The sequence below is a fragment of the Mesoplodon densirostris genome, chromosome 15 (genome assembly GCF_025265405.1).
Source record: "Mesoplodon densirostris isolate mMesDen1 chromosome 15, mMesDen1 primary haplotype, whole genome shotgun sequence".
Taxonomy (NCBI): Eukaryota; Metazoa; Chordata; class Mammalia; order Artiodactyla; family Ziphiidae; genus Mesoplodon; species Mesoplodon densirostris.
Window position 1 is genome coordinate 73736724 of NC_082675.1, and position 17694 is coordinate 73754417.

At 41.1% G+C, this 17694-nt stretch overlaps 1 protein-coding gene and 1 long non-coding RNA gene across 2 annotated transcripts in view; one reads left to right on the plus strand and one right to left on the minus strand.

Annotated features, from left to right (window-relative positions):
- LOC132502654 (uncharacterized) overlaps positions 1–6063 on the plus strand; it is a 59166-nt gene extending 53103 nt beyond the window's left edge. Inside the window, exon 4 of the long non-coding RNA XR_009534512.1 lies at positions 3025–6063. This is a non-coding gene — a long non-coding RNA (uncharacterized LOC132502654). The remainder of the gene's footprint in view (positions 1–3024) is intronic.
- The window catches only part of ATP8B1 (ATPase phospholipid transporting 8B1), a 120356-nt gene that overhangs the window by 6027 nt on the left and 96635 nt on the right, over positions 1–17694 (minus strand). The window contains exons 16-24 of the mRNA XM_060118675.1: positions 14368–14556; positions 12509–12621; positions 10736–10900; positions 9896–10007; positions 8833–8908; positions 6371–6503; positions 5296–5584; positions 1139–1362; positions 69–152 (exon numbers count right to left, since the gene is read on the minus strand). Of these exons, the coding sequence (XP_059974658.1) occupies positions 69–152; positions 1139–1362; positions 5296–5584; positions 6371–6503; positions 8833–8908; positions 9896–10007; positions 10736–10900; positions 12509–12621; positions 14368–14556 (1385 nt within the window). The remainder of the gene's footprint in view (positions 1–68; positions 153–1138; positions 1363–5295; positions 5585–6370; positions 6504–8832; positions 8909–9895; positions 10008–10735; positions 10901–12508; positions 12622–14367; positions 14557–17694) is intronic.

A 17694-nucleotide genomic window follows, 5' to 3' on the forward strand; every position in this document is an offset into this window, starting at 1 on the left:
TGAAATATTTGCTTTGAAACAGTCCCTCAGTCTGTCCAGCAGCGACCCTGTCAGTGCCAGGCTCCTACCTGGTCGAGCAGCCCCATGAGGAGGACGGGCAGGCTGGAGTACAGCACGTTGTAGAGGGTGATGAACCAGTCTTCGTACGCGGTCTGTGAGGAGATGACAGAGTCTGCGTGTCACCGATGAAGAAATATTGCCCACCTAGTTGACACGTGTGCATCTGCCCTCAAAGCTGGGGTGTCCCCAGGGAAAGTAAACCCCCACCCCCGCCACCAGCTATGCCAGTAGCAGGCACGAGTTTGTTTTGATGGAATGGACAGGCTTTCCACAGGCAATAATCTTCCCTGTAAAATAAGTGGGGAAATAGACTCCGAAAAGTTTTTGGAAAAGGAGTCTGGTCTGAAAAGGAGCACACCCCAGTCCTCAGTGGGGGATAGAGGAAATGGGCTTACTCAGCACCAACAGTGATATACCATCCTGCACAGAAACAGGAGGAAGGCCCCAACCTTGCTCAAAACCCCAAGACATCCTGGCCTCCAGTTTCTACACCTGGCCTCCTCTCATGCCAGTTGTCTGTACCATAGCATCAGAGAAGTTTGGACAACCACAGGCACTGACTTAGGTTTTTTGCTAATGGTGTGTTTCTGCCATATCAACGATTTAACATTGTAGATATTCCCCCACTCCCATTTCAACAAAAGGTCAAAATTAAAAAACCAACAATGGAGACATGATGTTAGATCTATGATCACCCCAAATTTATATAATCCCCTCAGCCCCAATGTAATTTTATACTTAAATTTGAACAGTTTTTTCAAAGTTGAACAATTTGTTATCACTATTCTTAATGGCAAAGTGACTTGGGAAAAAAAAAAAATCTATGGTGAAGGCAAAGACACATAAACAAAAGCCAACAGACCAGGAACAAATCCTACCTTTTTAAAGGCAAAATAAAATATGTTTAAAGCACCAGAAACATTTTAGAAGCTTCATAAACTTAATCTGTACCTCACCTGTTAAGAGAGAGCACCAAAACTACAAATATGGAGGGGGAATAAAATGTTTTTCAGACATAGTTTTATTCATGTAAGAGAAGAGCTCTACTCATTTAATAATAATGATGATGGTATATTACCTGTGCAGAGTACCCGTTGAAGAAGGAGTACCAGAAATGAACCAAAGTAAATGCAAAGTTTTTATAAAAGAAGTATCGTAGGAACTTGCACATCCTTATGTAAGACCACCTGCCGTGCACCAACAGCAGTCTCTGCAAGTATCTGAACTGTGCAAAGGAATAGTCACTTGACATGACGGCTTGCATGCCTTCTTGTCCACTTATTCCAACACCAATGTGGGCAGCTATGGCGGGGGGGAGAAGATAACTGTGAATCATAAGCTTATTTTAAGGCAAAGCATTGAGATGATAAAAATGTTTCCATAGCAATACAAAAAACCCCTCAAATTTATGAAACAATAAATGTGAAAACTGTTGCTCACCATCCCCCACCCCCAGCTTCTGAACTCAGAAGTACGAGTTGCTAAACAGAGCACGTGCTTGGGCCTCCATAAATATTTGTGAAAGGATCTCAAATGGGTAATGAATTCCGTAATGAATTCCATTTGGATTATCTGCCCAGCTCATAAGCCATCCTTCCCACCCAAAGGGTGAGCCCCAGGCACCCATGTGTACCGTGTATCCCTGCCTCCCTGGCCACAGCTGAGTCAGCCATGGGCAGATACATAATCTATGGTAGATACTACGAATTGGCTCTCCTTCGTTCTAGAACTTTTGTTCTAATTGGAGAGGTGGGAAAGCAAATAAAAACCCTACATTGCTTAGACTCCCTTGCAGCTAGGTTCTCTTTGTGAATTAAGTTCCACTTGTTTGGACCTGCTTGTGACTTGGAAGCAGAAGCAAACTGGAGCCCAGCATCCCTTCCCTTTTTGGCATTTCTGCAGCAGAATTCATATCCATTCTCCAGCTGCCCAGATGTTGATAAACAACTGCAAGGGCTTCTCAGTTGGAAAGCTCTTCAGAGGAGCCTCAAAGCTAGAAGCTCCTCTGGTGAGTGACCCAGACTTGCAGACACAGCCTAGAACCTACTTCTTCAGTTCATCCAGAATTTTCATGAGCACCTGGTCCCCTATATTAATCACTTCCTGCTTAAAGTACCTAAAGGGATCTGTTTCCCTCAGTCTCTCTTGGTATTTTGGAATTAGGATTTGGGTGTGTTTGTGTTTGGAATTTTAACATGTAAATTTTTGAGTTGTGGGATGGATATACTTCTTTCTGAGGGGCAGAGAAATAAAGTCTAGAGAAAGGATGAGAGAGAAGGGCAGACATTGGGTTCCTGGTGCAGCTTCAGGCCCTGGTTCTAGCATATTCCTGAGGCCCGGCTTCTTGAGCAGCATGAGACATATTTGTAACTTTTAAAATAGGTTTCTTTTCATCTTAAGCTAACTTGAATTGTTCTCCAATACATGCAACCAAAAGTGTTTAAACTTAGATACTGTTAAACTTTCAAAGGCTTATGCATGGCCCACTGAGACCTCAAGACACACAGTTGTTTTGAGGGGGGGAGGTTTCCAGAATGGATAAAAAGGAAAGTCCCAATTTTATCCATCCTCCCAATAGTCATTAAATCACATGTTCCACTTAGAGAATTATGAGTTTTATCTAGGTCTTAAAAGTCATGGAAGTGAGATCACTTTAAGAACATGTGTTGCAGAATACAACCTATTATTACTCAGACCCTGAGAAGTGTCTGCCAGCTCAGCAGTCTCCAACTAAAAGAAGCTCCACAACTCCTGCCCCACTTGCAGAATACAAGGTCTGGCATTAACATAGTGACTTGTCCAAAACCTAAGTTTTTAATAACACTTTGCAATTCTGTAAAATAGAATTAACTGCATCTCAATCAATACTTATAACCTCTTTATACACATAAATAGTTCTTAATGACCAGTTATGGTTGCCAAACTGTTCTTTCCTACCAAACCATGGCCTTCTTTTCTGAACAGATAACAGGGAAATGTTGAGATTCTGTCAGAGACAAGGAAGAGGAGCCACCGCCCCAGGCCCTGACATCCAGTCCAGCCTCTGCCGAGCAGACCAAGGACAGTATGTGAAGTGAACACTGCCACAGTTTACAGAGTGACTCAAGTCAACTGAACAGATGTACTTTATCAGGCCACACTGCTTTTTGTTTGTATTTTCCTAAAATCTAAACATAGGCACCTAGACTTCCCTGCAGTTGCCAACGTGGTTTCAATTGCCTGTCCGGTAGGCCACTTCATCATTCCCTAACTAGCTGATCGCTTCCTCTTGCCTCTCTAATGCCACCTGTTCATTCTCAGAATTTAGACCAAGGAAAATAACACCCACCAGCCATCTTCAGGCACAAGGGGGAGAGAGGGCAGTATCCAAGGGTCCTTGGATCCTTGCTAGCGGCAGACCATGGTGGGCCGCGGTTCCCTCCACTTCTGCTAGACTACACCACTAACCATGAAACATGTTAGCAAATGGTCAGATTTGTTGGACACTTAAATTTCACTGTACTTTATAAACAACAAACAGTTTCTTTCGGTTCATTGTTCTTGATGTAGGTAAAAGAGATGACAGTTTTCACAAAGTTCAAAAAGGCACTTAATACTTGGGTTAAGCTACTGAGTTCCAGGGAGACCTGAACTTCTTTGATTTTCATCCCAAATGGATGTCTCCTACATTATATATAAAAATGTGTATCACATAACAGAGCTTAATAAAATTCTGAAAACAACTTAAGAAAAAACAGTCTCTAGGAGGTTATCTATGCCAACTTTGTGTGATCCCTTTTGCTATCAGTTGGTGAACTCAGAGGAACAAGAGTTTTCAAGTCTCAGTCACATAATCGGTAAATCTGAAAGGGAATCCCCCTTCCCCGACATCTAGAAGTCTTCATTATAACTGAAGAAAAATAATGTTTGAGTCACTTGCCCTTTTGGCACAGTCATTTATGTTAAAAGGTACATAATGGAAAATAAACTAGAGCTGGCTACAGAGGAAAGAAATAGATCTAACTCAGAGCAAGAATCGCCATTTGCATGGCAGGATGAACATGTGCAAAAAACACAGTGGAAAGGAATTAAACTGGCCGTGGCCACAGACATAAACATGAAGAAGTGAGAAGACGTACATTATATAGCGGACTCCTTTTGAGGAAGATAAAGTTGGAATATTCTTAGTATATATCAAGGAGGAGAAGGAAGAGACTCTAAGGAAAGAAAGAGAAGAGTTACGAAACAGGCTGAATTAAAAGTCTAGTTATACATATAATGCATTTAAGCTACCCGGCACCACAGGACATGTGTATACATGCCATGGATAGTTCATCTTAAGAAAAATACTACAAAGCTAGAGGTGACATCAGAGATAATTTTCTTGTTCTCAAATGAGAAAACTGAGGCCTGAGCATGAGCCCAGGGTGACACAGCATGCTGGCATTAGGATGAGGACAAGTATTCAGAGCTCATTAGTTTGGGCATTTTCATTACAAGATACTCCTGTATAAGTAATACAGGGAGAAAAAGGACCCAGGATTCAGACATATTGATGAGGGTTTGGTTCCACATGCTTTTAATATCAGCAGAATTGTATTTCTGCAGTGACAGGACTCAGTCCATCAATTTGGGGGTACCTAGGGTCCTCCAACCAGCAAAATGACCTTGGGAAGTCAGGAGAATGTTGAGGCCACGTCAGAGCTGTGCTTCAATGTTACACTGAGCTCACACTACGTCACCTAAGGGTGAAGTTCAACAAATTTACCAAAGGCAAGAAGAAAGCCCCAGAAAACAATGCTCAGGTGTGGGAGAATAATATTCCCAAAACAAATAACACAGAGAGTTCAATAATTTATGCCAAGCTCAGCAGGAATTTTTGCAAAACATTAAATAGCAGGGTTCTTAATAAGCCCTGAAGAAATAAGGGAGGAGAAGCAGCAGGAGCAAACACAAAACCAAATCCAAACATACGTAAAAGAAGGAAACAAAAAAGGATAAGTTCACCCACACAGAGCTCATCTTCGACTTGGCACTCTTTGTATAGAATAGTCATAACCTGCGCTCTCCTACTGAGTGGACTGTAAGCTTCCTGAGGGCAGGGTCACAGGTGTAGTTACCACAGTTAAGTGCCTTTATTAAAGGTCTGCTTCATGAAAGCCCAAGCAATGAAATCAGAAAAAAAACTACCCCAAAAATGTTCCTGCCATTTCCTCTCTACCAATTCAGGTGGCACTGGCCATGTGCGAGACTCACTTTTGATCATGTTGACATCATTGGCCCCGTCTCCAATGGCGAGCGTGATGGCTTTCTTGTACCTCTTCACCAGGTCCACCACCATGGCCTTCTGCTTGGGGGTGACCCGGCAGCAGATGACTGCACTGCACTCACAGGCCAGGTCAACAAAGTTCTGCTGCCGCTGCTCTTTTTTAGCTTCCATCCTCCTCTTACTTTGTGTCCGCATTCGTCTTTCTTCTTCTGTCCTGGGGAACTTCAGTTTCAAAATCTTACTTCTCTTGGTCTTTTTCTCAAGAAGAATTTCATTCTGTGAAAATCAGAAAGGGAAAGGATTCTAACCATTTGGGGTTTAATAACAAGAGTACCATTCCGGGCTTCCCTGGGGTGGTGTAGTGGTTAAGAATCCGCCTGCCAATGCAGGGGACATGGGTTCGAGCCCTGGTCCGGGAAGGTCCCACATGCCGCAGAGCAACTAAGCCTGTGCGCCACAACTACTGAGCCTGCGCTCTAGAGCCCGTGAGCCACAACTCCTGAGCCTGCGGGCCACGACTACTGAAGACTGCGCACCTAGAGCCCGTGCTCTGCAACAAGAGAAGCCACCGCGATAAGAAGCCCGCACGCCGCAACGAAGAGTAGCCCCTGCTTGCCACAGCTAGAGAAAACCCACGCACAGCGACAAAGACCCAACGCAGCCCAAAATAAATAAATAAATATATATATATATATTTTTTAAAGTACCATTCCCAAGACTTTAATCATCTGAAGGATAATTCTTGGGTTGTATCATTGATGATATTGTTTATAAAATATTTACTATAAAAATATAGAAAAATTTAAAATATACAAAGAAGAAAATTTTAAATTTAAATTAATTATCAACTAGTTGATAAACTGGTAATAACCACTGCCACCAGTTTGAATCATATAATATTATATGTATCATATAATATTAACTCTCAGACTTGGGAAATTGCACTTTATTTATAGGCTAAGAGATTTTTAGGTTGGTAATTAATACGACAGACCATCTAAAATTGGTCCAGAATGACCTGCTTTAGTTTGAGCCAAAGGGAGAGACACTAACGATACATACCAGCCAAGAGCCAGTGATGATTAAGGCACGGTTTCCACCAGATGGAAAAAAAGGTTCGTGCACTTGGGGTACAAATTTTGCATAGACTCCACTTCGGTTCCTCTGGTTTTCCATCCTTGTATGAAGAAGAGCACTGGGGGGAATATTTAAGTGTTTAAAAGTACAAGACCATTGGGCTCCCCTGGTGGCGCAGTGGTTGAGAGTCCGCCTGCCGATGCAGGGGACACGGGTTCGTGCCCCGGTCTGGGAGGATCCCACATGCCGCGGAGCGGCTGGGCCCGTGAGCCATGGCCGCTGAGCCTGCGCGTCCGGAGCCTGTGCTCCGCAATGGGAGAGGCCACAACAGTGAGAGGCCCGCGTACCACAAAAAAAAAAAAAAAAAAAAAGTACAAGACCATGAACAGGCCCTTGACTGTGAGACAATTTTGACATACAATCTTTTCAAAATTGTGGTAAAAAACACATAACATAGAATTTATCATCTTCACTATTTGAGTATACAGTTCAGTAGTATTAGGCATATTCATATCACCAACCTCCAGAACTTTTCCATCTTTTAAAATGAAACTCTATACCTACTAACTAACAACTCCCCATTCCTCCCCTCCCCCCAGCTCCTGGTAATCACCACTCTGCTTTCTGTTTCTATGAATTTGATGACTCTAGGTAACTCATATAATGGAATCGTATGTGTCTTTTTGTGATTGGCTTATTTCACTTAATACTATCTTATTTCACTGTTCTCAAGGTTTACTCACATTGTAGCATATGTCAGAATTTTATTCCTTTTTAAGGGTGAATAATATTCCATTGTATGGATATACCACATTTTATTTATCCATTCATCTGTCAGTGGACACTTGGGTTGCTTCCACTTCTTGGCTATTGTGAATAATGCCGCTATGGACATGGGTGGACAAATATCTATTCAAGTCCCTGCTTTTAATTCTTTTGGATATATATCCAGAAGTGGGATGGCTGGATCATATGGTAATTCTATTTTTAATTTTTTTGAGGTACCACCATACTGTTTTCCATAGTGACTGCACCATTTTATATTCCCACCAACAGTGCACAGGGTTCAAATTTTTCCACATACTTGCCCAGACTTGTTATTTTCTGTGTTTCTTAAATAGTAGCCATCCGTGTGAGGTGAAATTATGGTGTTAATTTGTATTTCTCTAATGCTAAGTGATGTTGAGCATTATTTCATATGTTTATTGACCATTTGTATGTCCTCTTTGGAGAAATGTCTATTCAAGTCCTTTGCCCATTTTTTAATTAAGTGGCATATAATCTTACTAAGTCTTGATTCCTCCACCATGGAGGCACCATGTTCATGGTACTTCATTACTTGCCAAAGGCAGCTAAAGGAAGATACAGTTGAAAATGTGTTCACAAGCAACAGAAGGAGGGCAATCTTGATCTGAATTCTAATACACAGGGGTGAACCCTCGTGTATTACCAACAGTGACCACTGTTGGGCAGAAAAAAACTTATTTCCACATAAAGTTATGTCTGCTTTTGAGATATTCTCAGTGCTTTATATCAACAAATTATTGAGAAGACCACATATAACTCACTCATGTGATACAAAAATGAGTCGTGGAATTTTGGAGTAAAAGGGACTGTAAATATCCAATCTCTTCATGTTACAAATAAGGAAATCAAGCCCGAGAGAGAGAGCGTGATTTGCCTGCAGCGAGTTGATGGGAAAACTGCAATGAGGACTCAGGACTCCAGACTCTCAGCCAGAGTTTTCCTCGTTACACACATGGAGCCTTTATTCTTCACCTTTAAGAACAGGTTTCTCAACCTTGGCACTATTGACGTCTTGGGCCAATTAATTCCTTGTTGCGTGTGGCTGTCTATTGTATTGTAGGGTGTTCAGCAGCATCCCTGGCCTCTACCCACTGGAAGCCAGGAGCACCCCCCTCCTTCCCCACTGTGACAGTCAAAGATGTCTCCAGACATTGCCACATGTTCCCCAGAAGGCAAAGTCCCCACCTCCCCTACCCCAGTTGAAAACCACTGCACTAGAAGATTAGGTATTTATTATTCACTTTCCACATTAATTCTCATTTTCAAGTTGAAAATAAGGAGTGATCAAGACAAATCACTAAAGGCTGAAAGAGAAAAAATATGTATATAATTCATACTAAATAGTGGTGTCTCAAGCCCACTTCCTTTTTCAGCAGACAAGCACTGAGTGCTTCCAAGGACTACAGAAAAACGGCCCCTGAAAGGGCAAACAAGGCCCCAGGTTTTCCTACAACATAAGGTCGAAACATGGTAAATTGGAGCTGCCTGTTGTTTCCTTGCTTCATTTAAACTTGAGGAAACTGTGCCAACTGACACATTCTAGCTCCCATTTCTCTGTATCTGCTGTGTCTACTGGGTCTAGTCTTGCTTTTATAAAAATGAGACATGACATATTCTGATACTGCAGGCCCTTTACTCACCTGATATCTTCCCCATAGCAGATAGTGGTATCTTCAGTAAGAAGTTCACAGGCAAATCCTATATTTTCAGCAGTTTCTGCAACAGAAAAAAGTTAAGTCATATGTCATTCCTACTGATGAATTTAATAATGGACTTTAGTAATGATATTTTTTCAATTAATGAAATAACCAGATTCAATCAAATATGTTGTTTTTCTGTAGCAATGTCTAGAAATCACATAAAGAAAAAAATCTCTTTCTCTGTAATAAAGTAAATGTAATAAGTCAGTCTGGTTGAGATGTTTTCAATAATAAAATGTGCTATATATCAAATACATAAACCGTTATTTAATAAATCAATGCTGATTGAAATACTGAACACATTTAGTTCATGTGGTTTAATCATTCTGTTATAGGGGAGAAGGATAACCATTTCCATAAGCCCTCACATGGGGCTCCTACTGGAGATTTTTCCCCTCTTCCACCACCATTATTTGTTTAAGGTCAGGACTTAATCCCTTAGCTTATCAAAGTGTGTAACCTATCAACTATGTCAATCAGAGTAAGAGACGTGATCGAGTTTCCCATGGGAGGCTTCTGAAGTAAAGAATCAATACAAACAACTTGTTGAGCTCTAAATTTAAAAATGAAAATCTTCCCTTGGGTATAAAATTTTCATTATTTTCAAGCAGTAAAAGGGGCAGGAAAACAAAAGTTGTTCAGTATTTTGTACTGTTCTACTCTATGCCCAACAGGTGCCAAAGTGCTGGGGACGACAGAAGAGACCAGAGTATAGCAGCCCAGTATAGCAGCCCACATCTGGTGGGAGAGAGAAGACTAAACACAATCAGGAAGACATGACAAAGAGCTCAATTTTAAGGAGTAAACTCTGCTACTGAGGGAGCTTCGGGAAGGATGCGGTCAGGATGGGCTGGAATAACAGAGAAGGATTTCTTAGGGAAAGAGTCTCTGTCCCAAAGAAATAGACAGTGTTTGTACAGGATGGAAAGTTGGAGGTCACCTTGAGACAGGAGCTATGAATATTTGTGAATTAACAGATATGCTTCCCTGCAAACTAAATTACCCTTTTTGTCTCCAGTAAGCACCCAGATCTTAATGTCAGCTTTTGCAAGTTTTGAAATGGTTTCTGGGACTCCATCTTGTAGCTTGTCTTCAATAGCTGTTGCTCCCAATAGCTGAAATGTGCATTAAAAGAAAGGAATTAGCAAATAAGCCAAAAATGTTCTGTAATTGCAGTTTGCCAAACAGTAAAAAGAAGGACTAAATACACCCCAGTTGGTGCTCTATTGGGGCCGGTGGCCAGCATTAACTGGGAAGGCTGTCACGTGTCACACTCATCAAAAACCAAACAGCCAAAAACCTTTTTCTTAAAGTAATTCACCAAGACAAAAATATAAGTACACATCAAAGACAATAAAAATATACTTTCATTGTGTGTATACTACTTTACATGGACACAAGCTAGTTTCTCTTGCTAAAAGTCAATACTGACTATTCACTGAACATTTCCTTTTACTATAAACACTAAAGGCAGTAAGTGTTAAACTTTAAAAAGTCTCTTTAACAAATGGTATATTTTCTCATTTCACGATTTTGCAGAATATAAATCTCAGTGATTCTCACAATGTAATAAGTGTATGCTGGCTTGTTACTGTATACAAATCATAATGAATTTTCAATCAGAATCTCATAGTGTTTTCTGTCATTTGGTTTCTCCTAATGGCACCTCCTATTTTGCTTGCTGAACAAAAGAAATTCAAGTGACCTAGTTCCACTGTACCAATTTCAAATACTGAAGTTGGAATTATCTTTCAAGCATGAGATCAAAACTGTAATAAAACTTAATAAAATTTCCAATTCTGTTTGGAATGTCAAGGAGAAAGTTACCAAGGTTAAGACTCACAATTAAGTCTTTTTCAATCTCCTCATATACTTTATCCAGAGCTTCATCCCGGTTGGTTGAGGCTACGCTTGCAGCCATAAACTTTTTATTCCATTCTTCAAAGTCTTTTTCTTCAATTTCCTTATAGCAAAGGCACAGGGTTCTAAGAGTCTCGCCTGCAAAGGTCTGTTTAAAAGACAATCCATTCACCCAAAGAAGAGTTAATTTTATGTAATTCAAGATCAAGTTTGAAATCTTACTTTGAAATAATACAATAAGAGAATTTTAAAAGACTGTGAAAGGTGGATTCTGTCCACATACATTCCATAGAGGAGATTAAACAAATACTTTGTTTTTCTAAGTATTCTCAGTATCTTAGGAATATATCTGTAGTTCCCAAATTAGTTCAAGGGAAAAGCATATCTTTCTTCTAGATCAAGTCATGAGAATTAAAAAAACCCTTTTTCTCTTAACTAAGAAAATAACAGACCAAGGAAGCTGCCTTGGGGTATGATGATTTTGTAAACCTAACCTGACTCCTTTATAATTTGTTTCTACAAACTGTTACAAGTCCAATCAACTATGAACTCTCAACCAAGCATTATTCCCTCAAACCATTTCTGAAATACATGAGCCACTGTTAAAGCTGAGATAAAACAGTTTAATGAGTCTGGAAAATTTAATCATGGTGAACAGATTTAAGCCATTTTAAATAGCTTAAATATGAACCAGTAAAAATGTTCCGTTACTTCACAATCACATCTTGTCTAGCCAAAAATGGCAGAACTGGTTCACCCAACTGAGGGTCTGTTGTCAAAGACTCTTTGCAAGGTTCTGCGTGTATTTGATTAGACTGCCTTTGTTCATCTCCTCATGAGAAATGATCCAGTGTAACTGCTTCAGTAACATTTACAACCTTAAAATGTGACCCCACTTACTAAACATATTCATCAGGCTTCTTTCTGAAGGACCTTTGGCCCCCAAACTCAGACCCGTCAAGTGAAGGGAAGAAAAAACCCTTTATTAAGCACCTACTAAGTGCTAGGGGCTGTGCAAGATGGTTTTCATCCACGAGGCTTTGCACCAACCCTCCATGGTAGGAATTATCCCCTTCCTCTTCCACACGGGCAATTAATGATTCATCTGAGACATCAACCATTTCCCCCCAGAGGGCACGAAACAAGTAAAGAGGCAGAACTGGGACACCAGATCTGACAGATACGCTCCATACTTCACTGCCATCATAGATAAGCAAAACAATATCAGGGTTGGTAGGCAATTCTAAAAGAGAAATTTCCAGAAGCCTTCTGAATAACTGCAATATCACTGGACCAAGTACATAGTCCCCTAAAATAGCAGGTTTGAAGTAATGAAGACCAAACGGATTCTCTAACAAAGATATCAGAACTTGATTATCCAGTGCACTGCTTTGTCATGCCCTATCATACATGAATGCTTTCTTTCCTTCACTGGACACTAGGACGTTGGAATTCTTGGAGACTACGGCACAGGATGGTTATGTAGCTTGCTCGAGTTCACCAGAAGAAAGACCAGTGTTTCTCCTGGATCAGTCCTGCAGATACTGCTGACCTGGATGCTGGGAAGTGGTAGCAAGGTCATTTCCTAGGAAGTCAGCGTCAGGGACAGAACATATTCCTACTTCGGTGCTCTTTCCACTCAACTACACCAAGACAATAGGTCAACGGTTAACACAGAGCTTTCGTTGCAGCTTAAGGGATAGTACCAGAAAATAAGTTTGGAATCTGTGGCATAAAGAGTGGAAGTGAGACTTACATCCAGGGCATCCTGTGTCTCTTGTTTCATAGGAGTCGTTCGATGTAACCGTTCATAAATTACAGTGTCGGCACCTTTACAATAAAGCCTGATATTGCCTTCTAGGGTTCTTACTAGTAGCAAGGGAAGGAAAAGCAAATAGTAAAGTTAATGTTTGATTTCTTAAAAGAAAAGTACATTCATGAAGTTAATTTGAAGCGTTACAGTGCTAAACATTCATAATTAGTTTAAAATCAGCAATGTACTGAGAAAAATGGTCTCAACAACGTTGGTAAGCCACTGTCTACATAGAACGTAATAGTGAAATAAATATGAAAAGATTCCTTCAGTCAGCTCCGTTTTCCATAGCCTTGCTTATTCTTCCAGCAAATACTCACTGACTCCCTACTATGTGCTAGCTTCTTCCATAGAGCCTTTTTTGTCCATGCCAGCCAGTGGGAATCTTTCTTACCTATAAACCCACAACACTTAACTGCCTTTAATACTGGGACCAAAACACGCTCCTTGTGACCATTTTCTTGGCGTTTTTGATCTCTGCAGTAATTTAATTGTATTACGTGTCTCATCAGTAACTAGATTTTAAGTTCTCTAAGGTAGATGCCAGGCGTGATAATCAGCCCAGATCAGTGCTGGGTACGCAGAAAGCACTCAGGAAAATGAGCCTAATCAGAGTTCAGGAGGCAGTTAAACCTATATATCTTTTTGGTTAAAAAGTTAATCTCATGGTGGAAAAGCTTATAGATATCACTTAACCCAGTGATCCAAGCTGATGTGACCAGCAATCACAGGCCTTCCGATGTGATGTGCTGGGAAAGACATGGCACCGATCTACGTACCCCTCCTGCCAACAGTGCGTCATCTGAACCTAATCATGAGGGAACATCAGACAAACCCAAACTGAGCGACTCTCGACAAAATAATAGGCCTGGGCTTTTCAAAAATGTCAGTGTATGAAAGATCAAAAACAGGTTCTGGAACTCTTCTAGAATAAAGGAGACCAGAGTAACAATCACCGAATGCAATGTGGAATATTAGGTGGGGTCCTGAATCAGAAAGAGAATTCCTGGTAAAATTCGAAAACGTTCTGTACAGATAATAATACTGTAATGTTAAATTTTCTGAGTCTGATCAGTGTACTGTATATAAAAATAAGTGAAGGTTCCCGATCTTAGGAAATACCTACTTAAGTGTTTGGGGGAAAGGGGCATGAGATCTGCAATTGACTCTCAAATGGCTGAGAAAACAAGAACTTGTAAATGATAATGACAAAGGATTTGTGACCAGTGCTAACAATGGTGGATATGGAAGAAAATACAAGAGTTCTTTCAAGTGTTCTTGCAATTTTTCTGTAAGTTTGACATTAACTTCAAAAATATGAACTTGAAACATTCCAATATTATGAAGTGATCATTGTCTCCACTTGGCTGCCTGGGCTGGAGGTATGATTTTGATTCATAAGCACAGCCTCGCTCTTCTCAGAACTCCTCTCCTGCTACACTCTCCCTTCCCTGATGTCCCTCAAGCCTCCAGCAGAAGTGCTCAGAGTGACTCACGATATAAAAGCTCATGTTGTGGGTCTACCACCCACGGTGCTGCCACCCCAATTCCACAGCTGGCAGCCCACATCTTTGAAGATACCCCAACATCTGCAAGATTCAGATCTACTGCATTTGTCCCTTTGAGTGATGGACATGGTGTAGAATGAAGAAGGAAAACACTAGTTTGGACAAGCCTGCAGAAATCCTCCGGGAGCCAAGGGGTTCATTCACTGCCTAGTTTATCCTGGTGTCGCTAAATAAAATGTGTGAAAGGCAGCATCTCCATGAGCCATTCACAGACGTACCCTGAGGGCGACCTACCAATTATAGACATTCGCTTCCGGTCACTGTTGAAGTCTAACATCGCGAGAACATTGTAGGTCCTCTCAATGCCCAGCTCACTGATGGTGATCGTGTTCTGGGTCCTGGTGAGGAAGGCAAAACCGAAGTTCCTGGCGGCGCTTACCAGAGCACCTTCGTCAGGAGAGGCCGCCTGGTAGTTGAGCTGACCTAGCAAGCGAGGCAGGAGAGAAAACCGGAAAAGCTGAGCTCACCACCAAGAGTTCACCAGTGCAGTTCACGTGCTGGGTGAGGATGTATGGTTACCCCTCAGTACCAGCAGGGGACTGATTCCAGGAGCACCCGCAGGCAAATTCTACGGATGCTCTAGTCCCTTATAAAATGGCAGACTACAGCAGATACAGCTGGTGTTCCACATCTGTGGGCACAGAGGACCAACTGTATTGCAAAGCCCAAAACAGCCTCAAGAAAACAAGTCACTGATTTTTAAGGAGTATGCCAACATTAATTTTAAAGTTTTTCAAAGGTAAACTTTTATTTCTAATCATAAACAGTGATATAAACTAGAAGTAAAAAACAAAAAAATCTGGCCAAGAATAGGGGGAAAAAAATCTCATAATCCCACCATCCAGAGGAAAAACAACACTATTGACATTCTGTTAGCATTTCTTCCAGTCCTTTTGGAAATGCCTATTTCTGTAATAGTTTCCATCATGTTAAATATACATTTACATCCTGATTATTTTAACATTGTATTTTGAGCATGTTATCATAGCTTTAAAAAAGTCTTTCTATGTATTATTTTAAAGGAATGTAACCTGTGAATGTAACATGTGACCATTTTCCTATTACCGGCACTTAGTTCCTTCCCCCAATTTTTTTACTCTAAAAAATAACATTGTGGACTTCCCTGGTGGCGCAGTGGTTGGGAATCTGCCTGCCAATGCAGGGGACATGGGTTCCATCTCTGGTCCGGGAAGATCCCACATGCCACGGAGCAACTAAGCCCGCATGCCACAACTACTGAGTCTGCGTGCCACAACTGCTGAAGCCCGCTCACCTAGAGCCCGTGCTACGCAACAAGAGAAGCCACCGCAATGAGACGCCCGCGCACCACTGCGAGGAGTGGCCCCCGCTCACCACAACTACAGAAAGCCCGCGTACAGCAACCAAGACCCAACAAGGCCATAAATAAATAAGTAAACAAACAAAAAATTGCCTTCTCTCAAACCACTAAAAAAAAGTTTTAAAAATAAATAAATAATAAAAAACACTGTAATAAGCATTTTGTATGTGTATAAAAGTTTTTCTGACTCTATTTTCTAAGGATAGCTTCCTAGTCGTGAAAATACTGGGGTAAAGAATATTGACAATTTTTAAACCTGTTGGCACATATTTTACTCACTTCTTTTCTAAAAGGGTTGTACCAGGTTATCTTCCCTCTAGAAGAGTGTGCTTTCTTCACCTTAGCTATATTCTCATAATTTAAAAAAGTCTCAAAATGTATCAATCTGTTCAATATCTTGATATTTGAAAGTTATATAATGGGAAACTGCCTTTATTTCACAACTAAATTGCAACAATAGGAGTAAATCTCACAATGTTGAGTGGAGAAGCCAGACACCAAGTACAAACCACATAATTCCATTTACACGAACCGCAAAGCAGACAAAGCTAACCCACACTATTCGAAGTCAGGACAGTAGTCACCCCTGGAGGGGCAATGACTGAAAGGGAACATAAAAGGGATATCTAGGGGATGGGAAATGTTCTTTTTGTAAAAATCTGGGTACTCAGGACGAGGGAGTATTCAACCTGTGAAAACGAGCTATACGCTTGTCTCTGTACACATGTTGTACCTCAGTAAAAAAAAGAAAAAAAAGCTCCGCCTATCCAAGAGTTTCTATTTTTCTACTCTTAGTTCTTCCAACTCAAAGTAGAATGAAAAGTATTTCTATAGTCAGATGAATTTCCACAGGAAAAGGCATTTCGTTTTCCACCATGGTAATGATCAGGATGCACCCATAGATGGATGGGCAGCTCTTTACCCCATCCGTCTATGGGGAGGGGGCAGATGCCCCAGGGTGCACAGCTGTAGGTAGAGCTAAACGCCCGGTCCCTACCCTACTCCCTTCACATACATGCTCAGGTGGTTCACTCTAAGTCAATATTAATCACTCCCAAATAGTAATTAAAGATGACTGTTAGGTTGGTCTCTCTCCATCTGTTCACCCAGAAAGTCATACACCAGAAGTTACGAATGTACTTGCTAAATCCAGCCATTCTACAAACACACACATACCAGAGGGTAAAATATTTAACCAGAGCTAAACAAGCAGCAGTGAGAACACAGTCCCCTCCCTTCAGCAAGTTTCACTGGCAGGGATATATTGCATCATACTGAAGGCAAACTTACTTCCAACAGAAAAAAAAGGAACAAAATGATAAAAGGTGGTAAAGTTCCCATGAGTAAGACAATCATATTTGGAGAGAACACTGATATTTTTATCATTAAAAGAAAATCCTTCCATTTTGTTCTAGTAATGGAATCACAGAATTGCAGACTAATAGAGACAGGAGGAACTTCAGAGACCTGGTCCAAACTCCAACTTTGTTTGCAGGAGGAAACCTGGACTAAAAATTAACCTCCTGAAACCTCTTCTGCAGAAAACTCTTTATTTACCACACGCTCAGACACAACCAAAGAGACTTTCTTTTCTTTTACAGACTAATTTGTGGATCACGGAACTGATGCAAAAAAAAAAGATGCTGAAACAACAAACCCCACCTCTCATTATCCTGATTCCATAGCTTCCTCTGGTAATCTTCTAGTCACCAGTCTTGAAACAAGTTACGTCTCAGATTGACTATCCCCCCCCAGTTTGTTAACTTTCTCATCCTTCCCAAAGACTCCACGCTAACCCAGGTCCTCAGTTTCCTCACCCATCTCGTGTGTCCCGGCTCCAAACTCCTAAAACTCAGCTCTCTAATCATAATCTCATGGTGCATCCCAACTTAAAGGGCTTCAGGTAAAGAAAATGCCCCCAAGCCTTTTGAACGCTTCTCTTCCATGGCCTCTGCAGGAGGCAGGAGGCTATGATGGCCCCAAGGTGTGTCTCCCCACCTCGTGTACACATACACTTTCTCCCAGTGACTCAAGCAAACTCTAACCGAGTTATTTCTGGGAAGGGATTTTATTGATATAATTCAGGTCCAGATTGGGGTTGACCTTCAGATAAGGAGATTATCTGGGTGTTCCCAACCTAACTGGGTCAGTTCTCAAAAGGGACGGGGCTCTTCCTGGGGAGAGAGATTTGAAGCATGAAAGGGGTTTGATGGAAGGGAGAT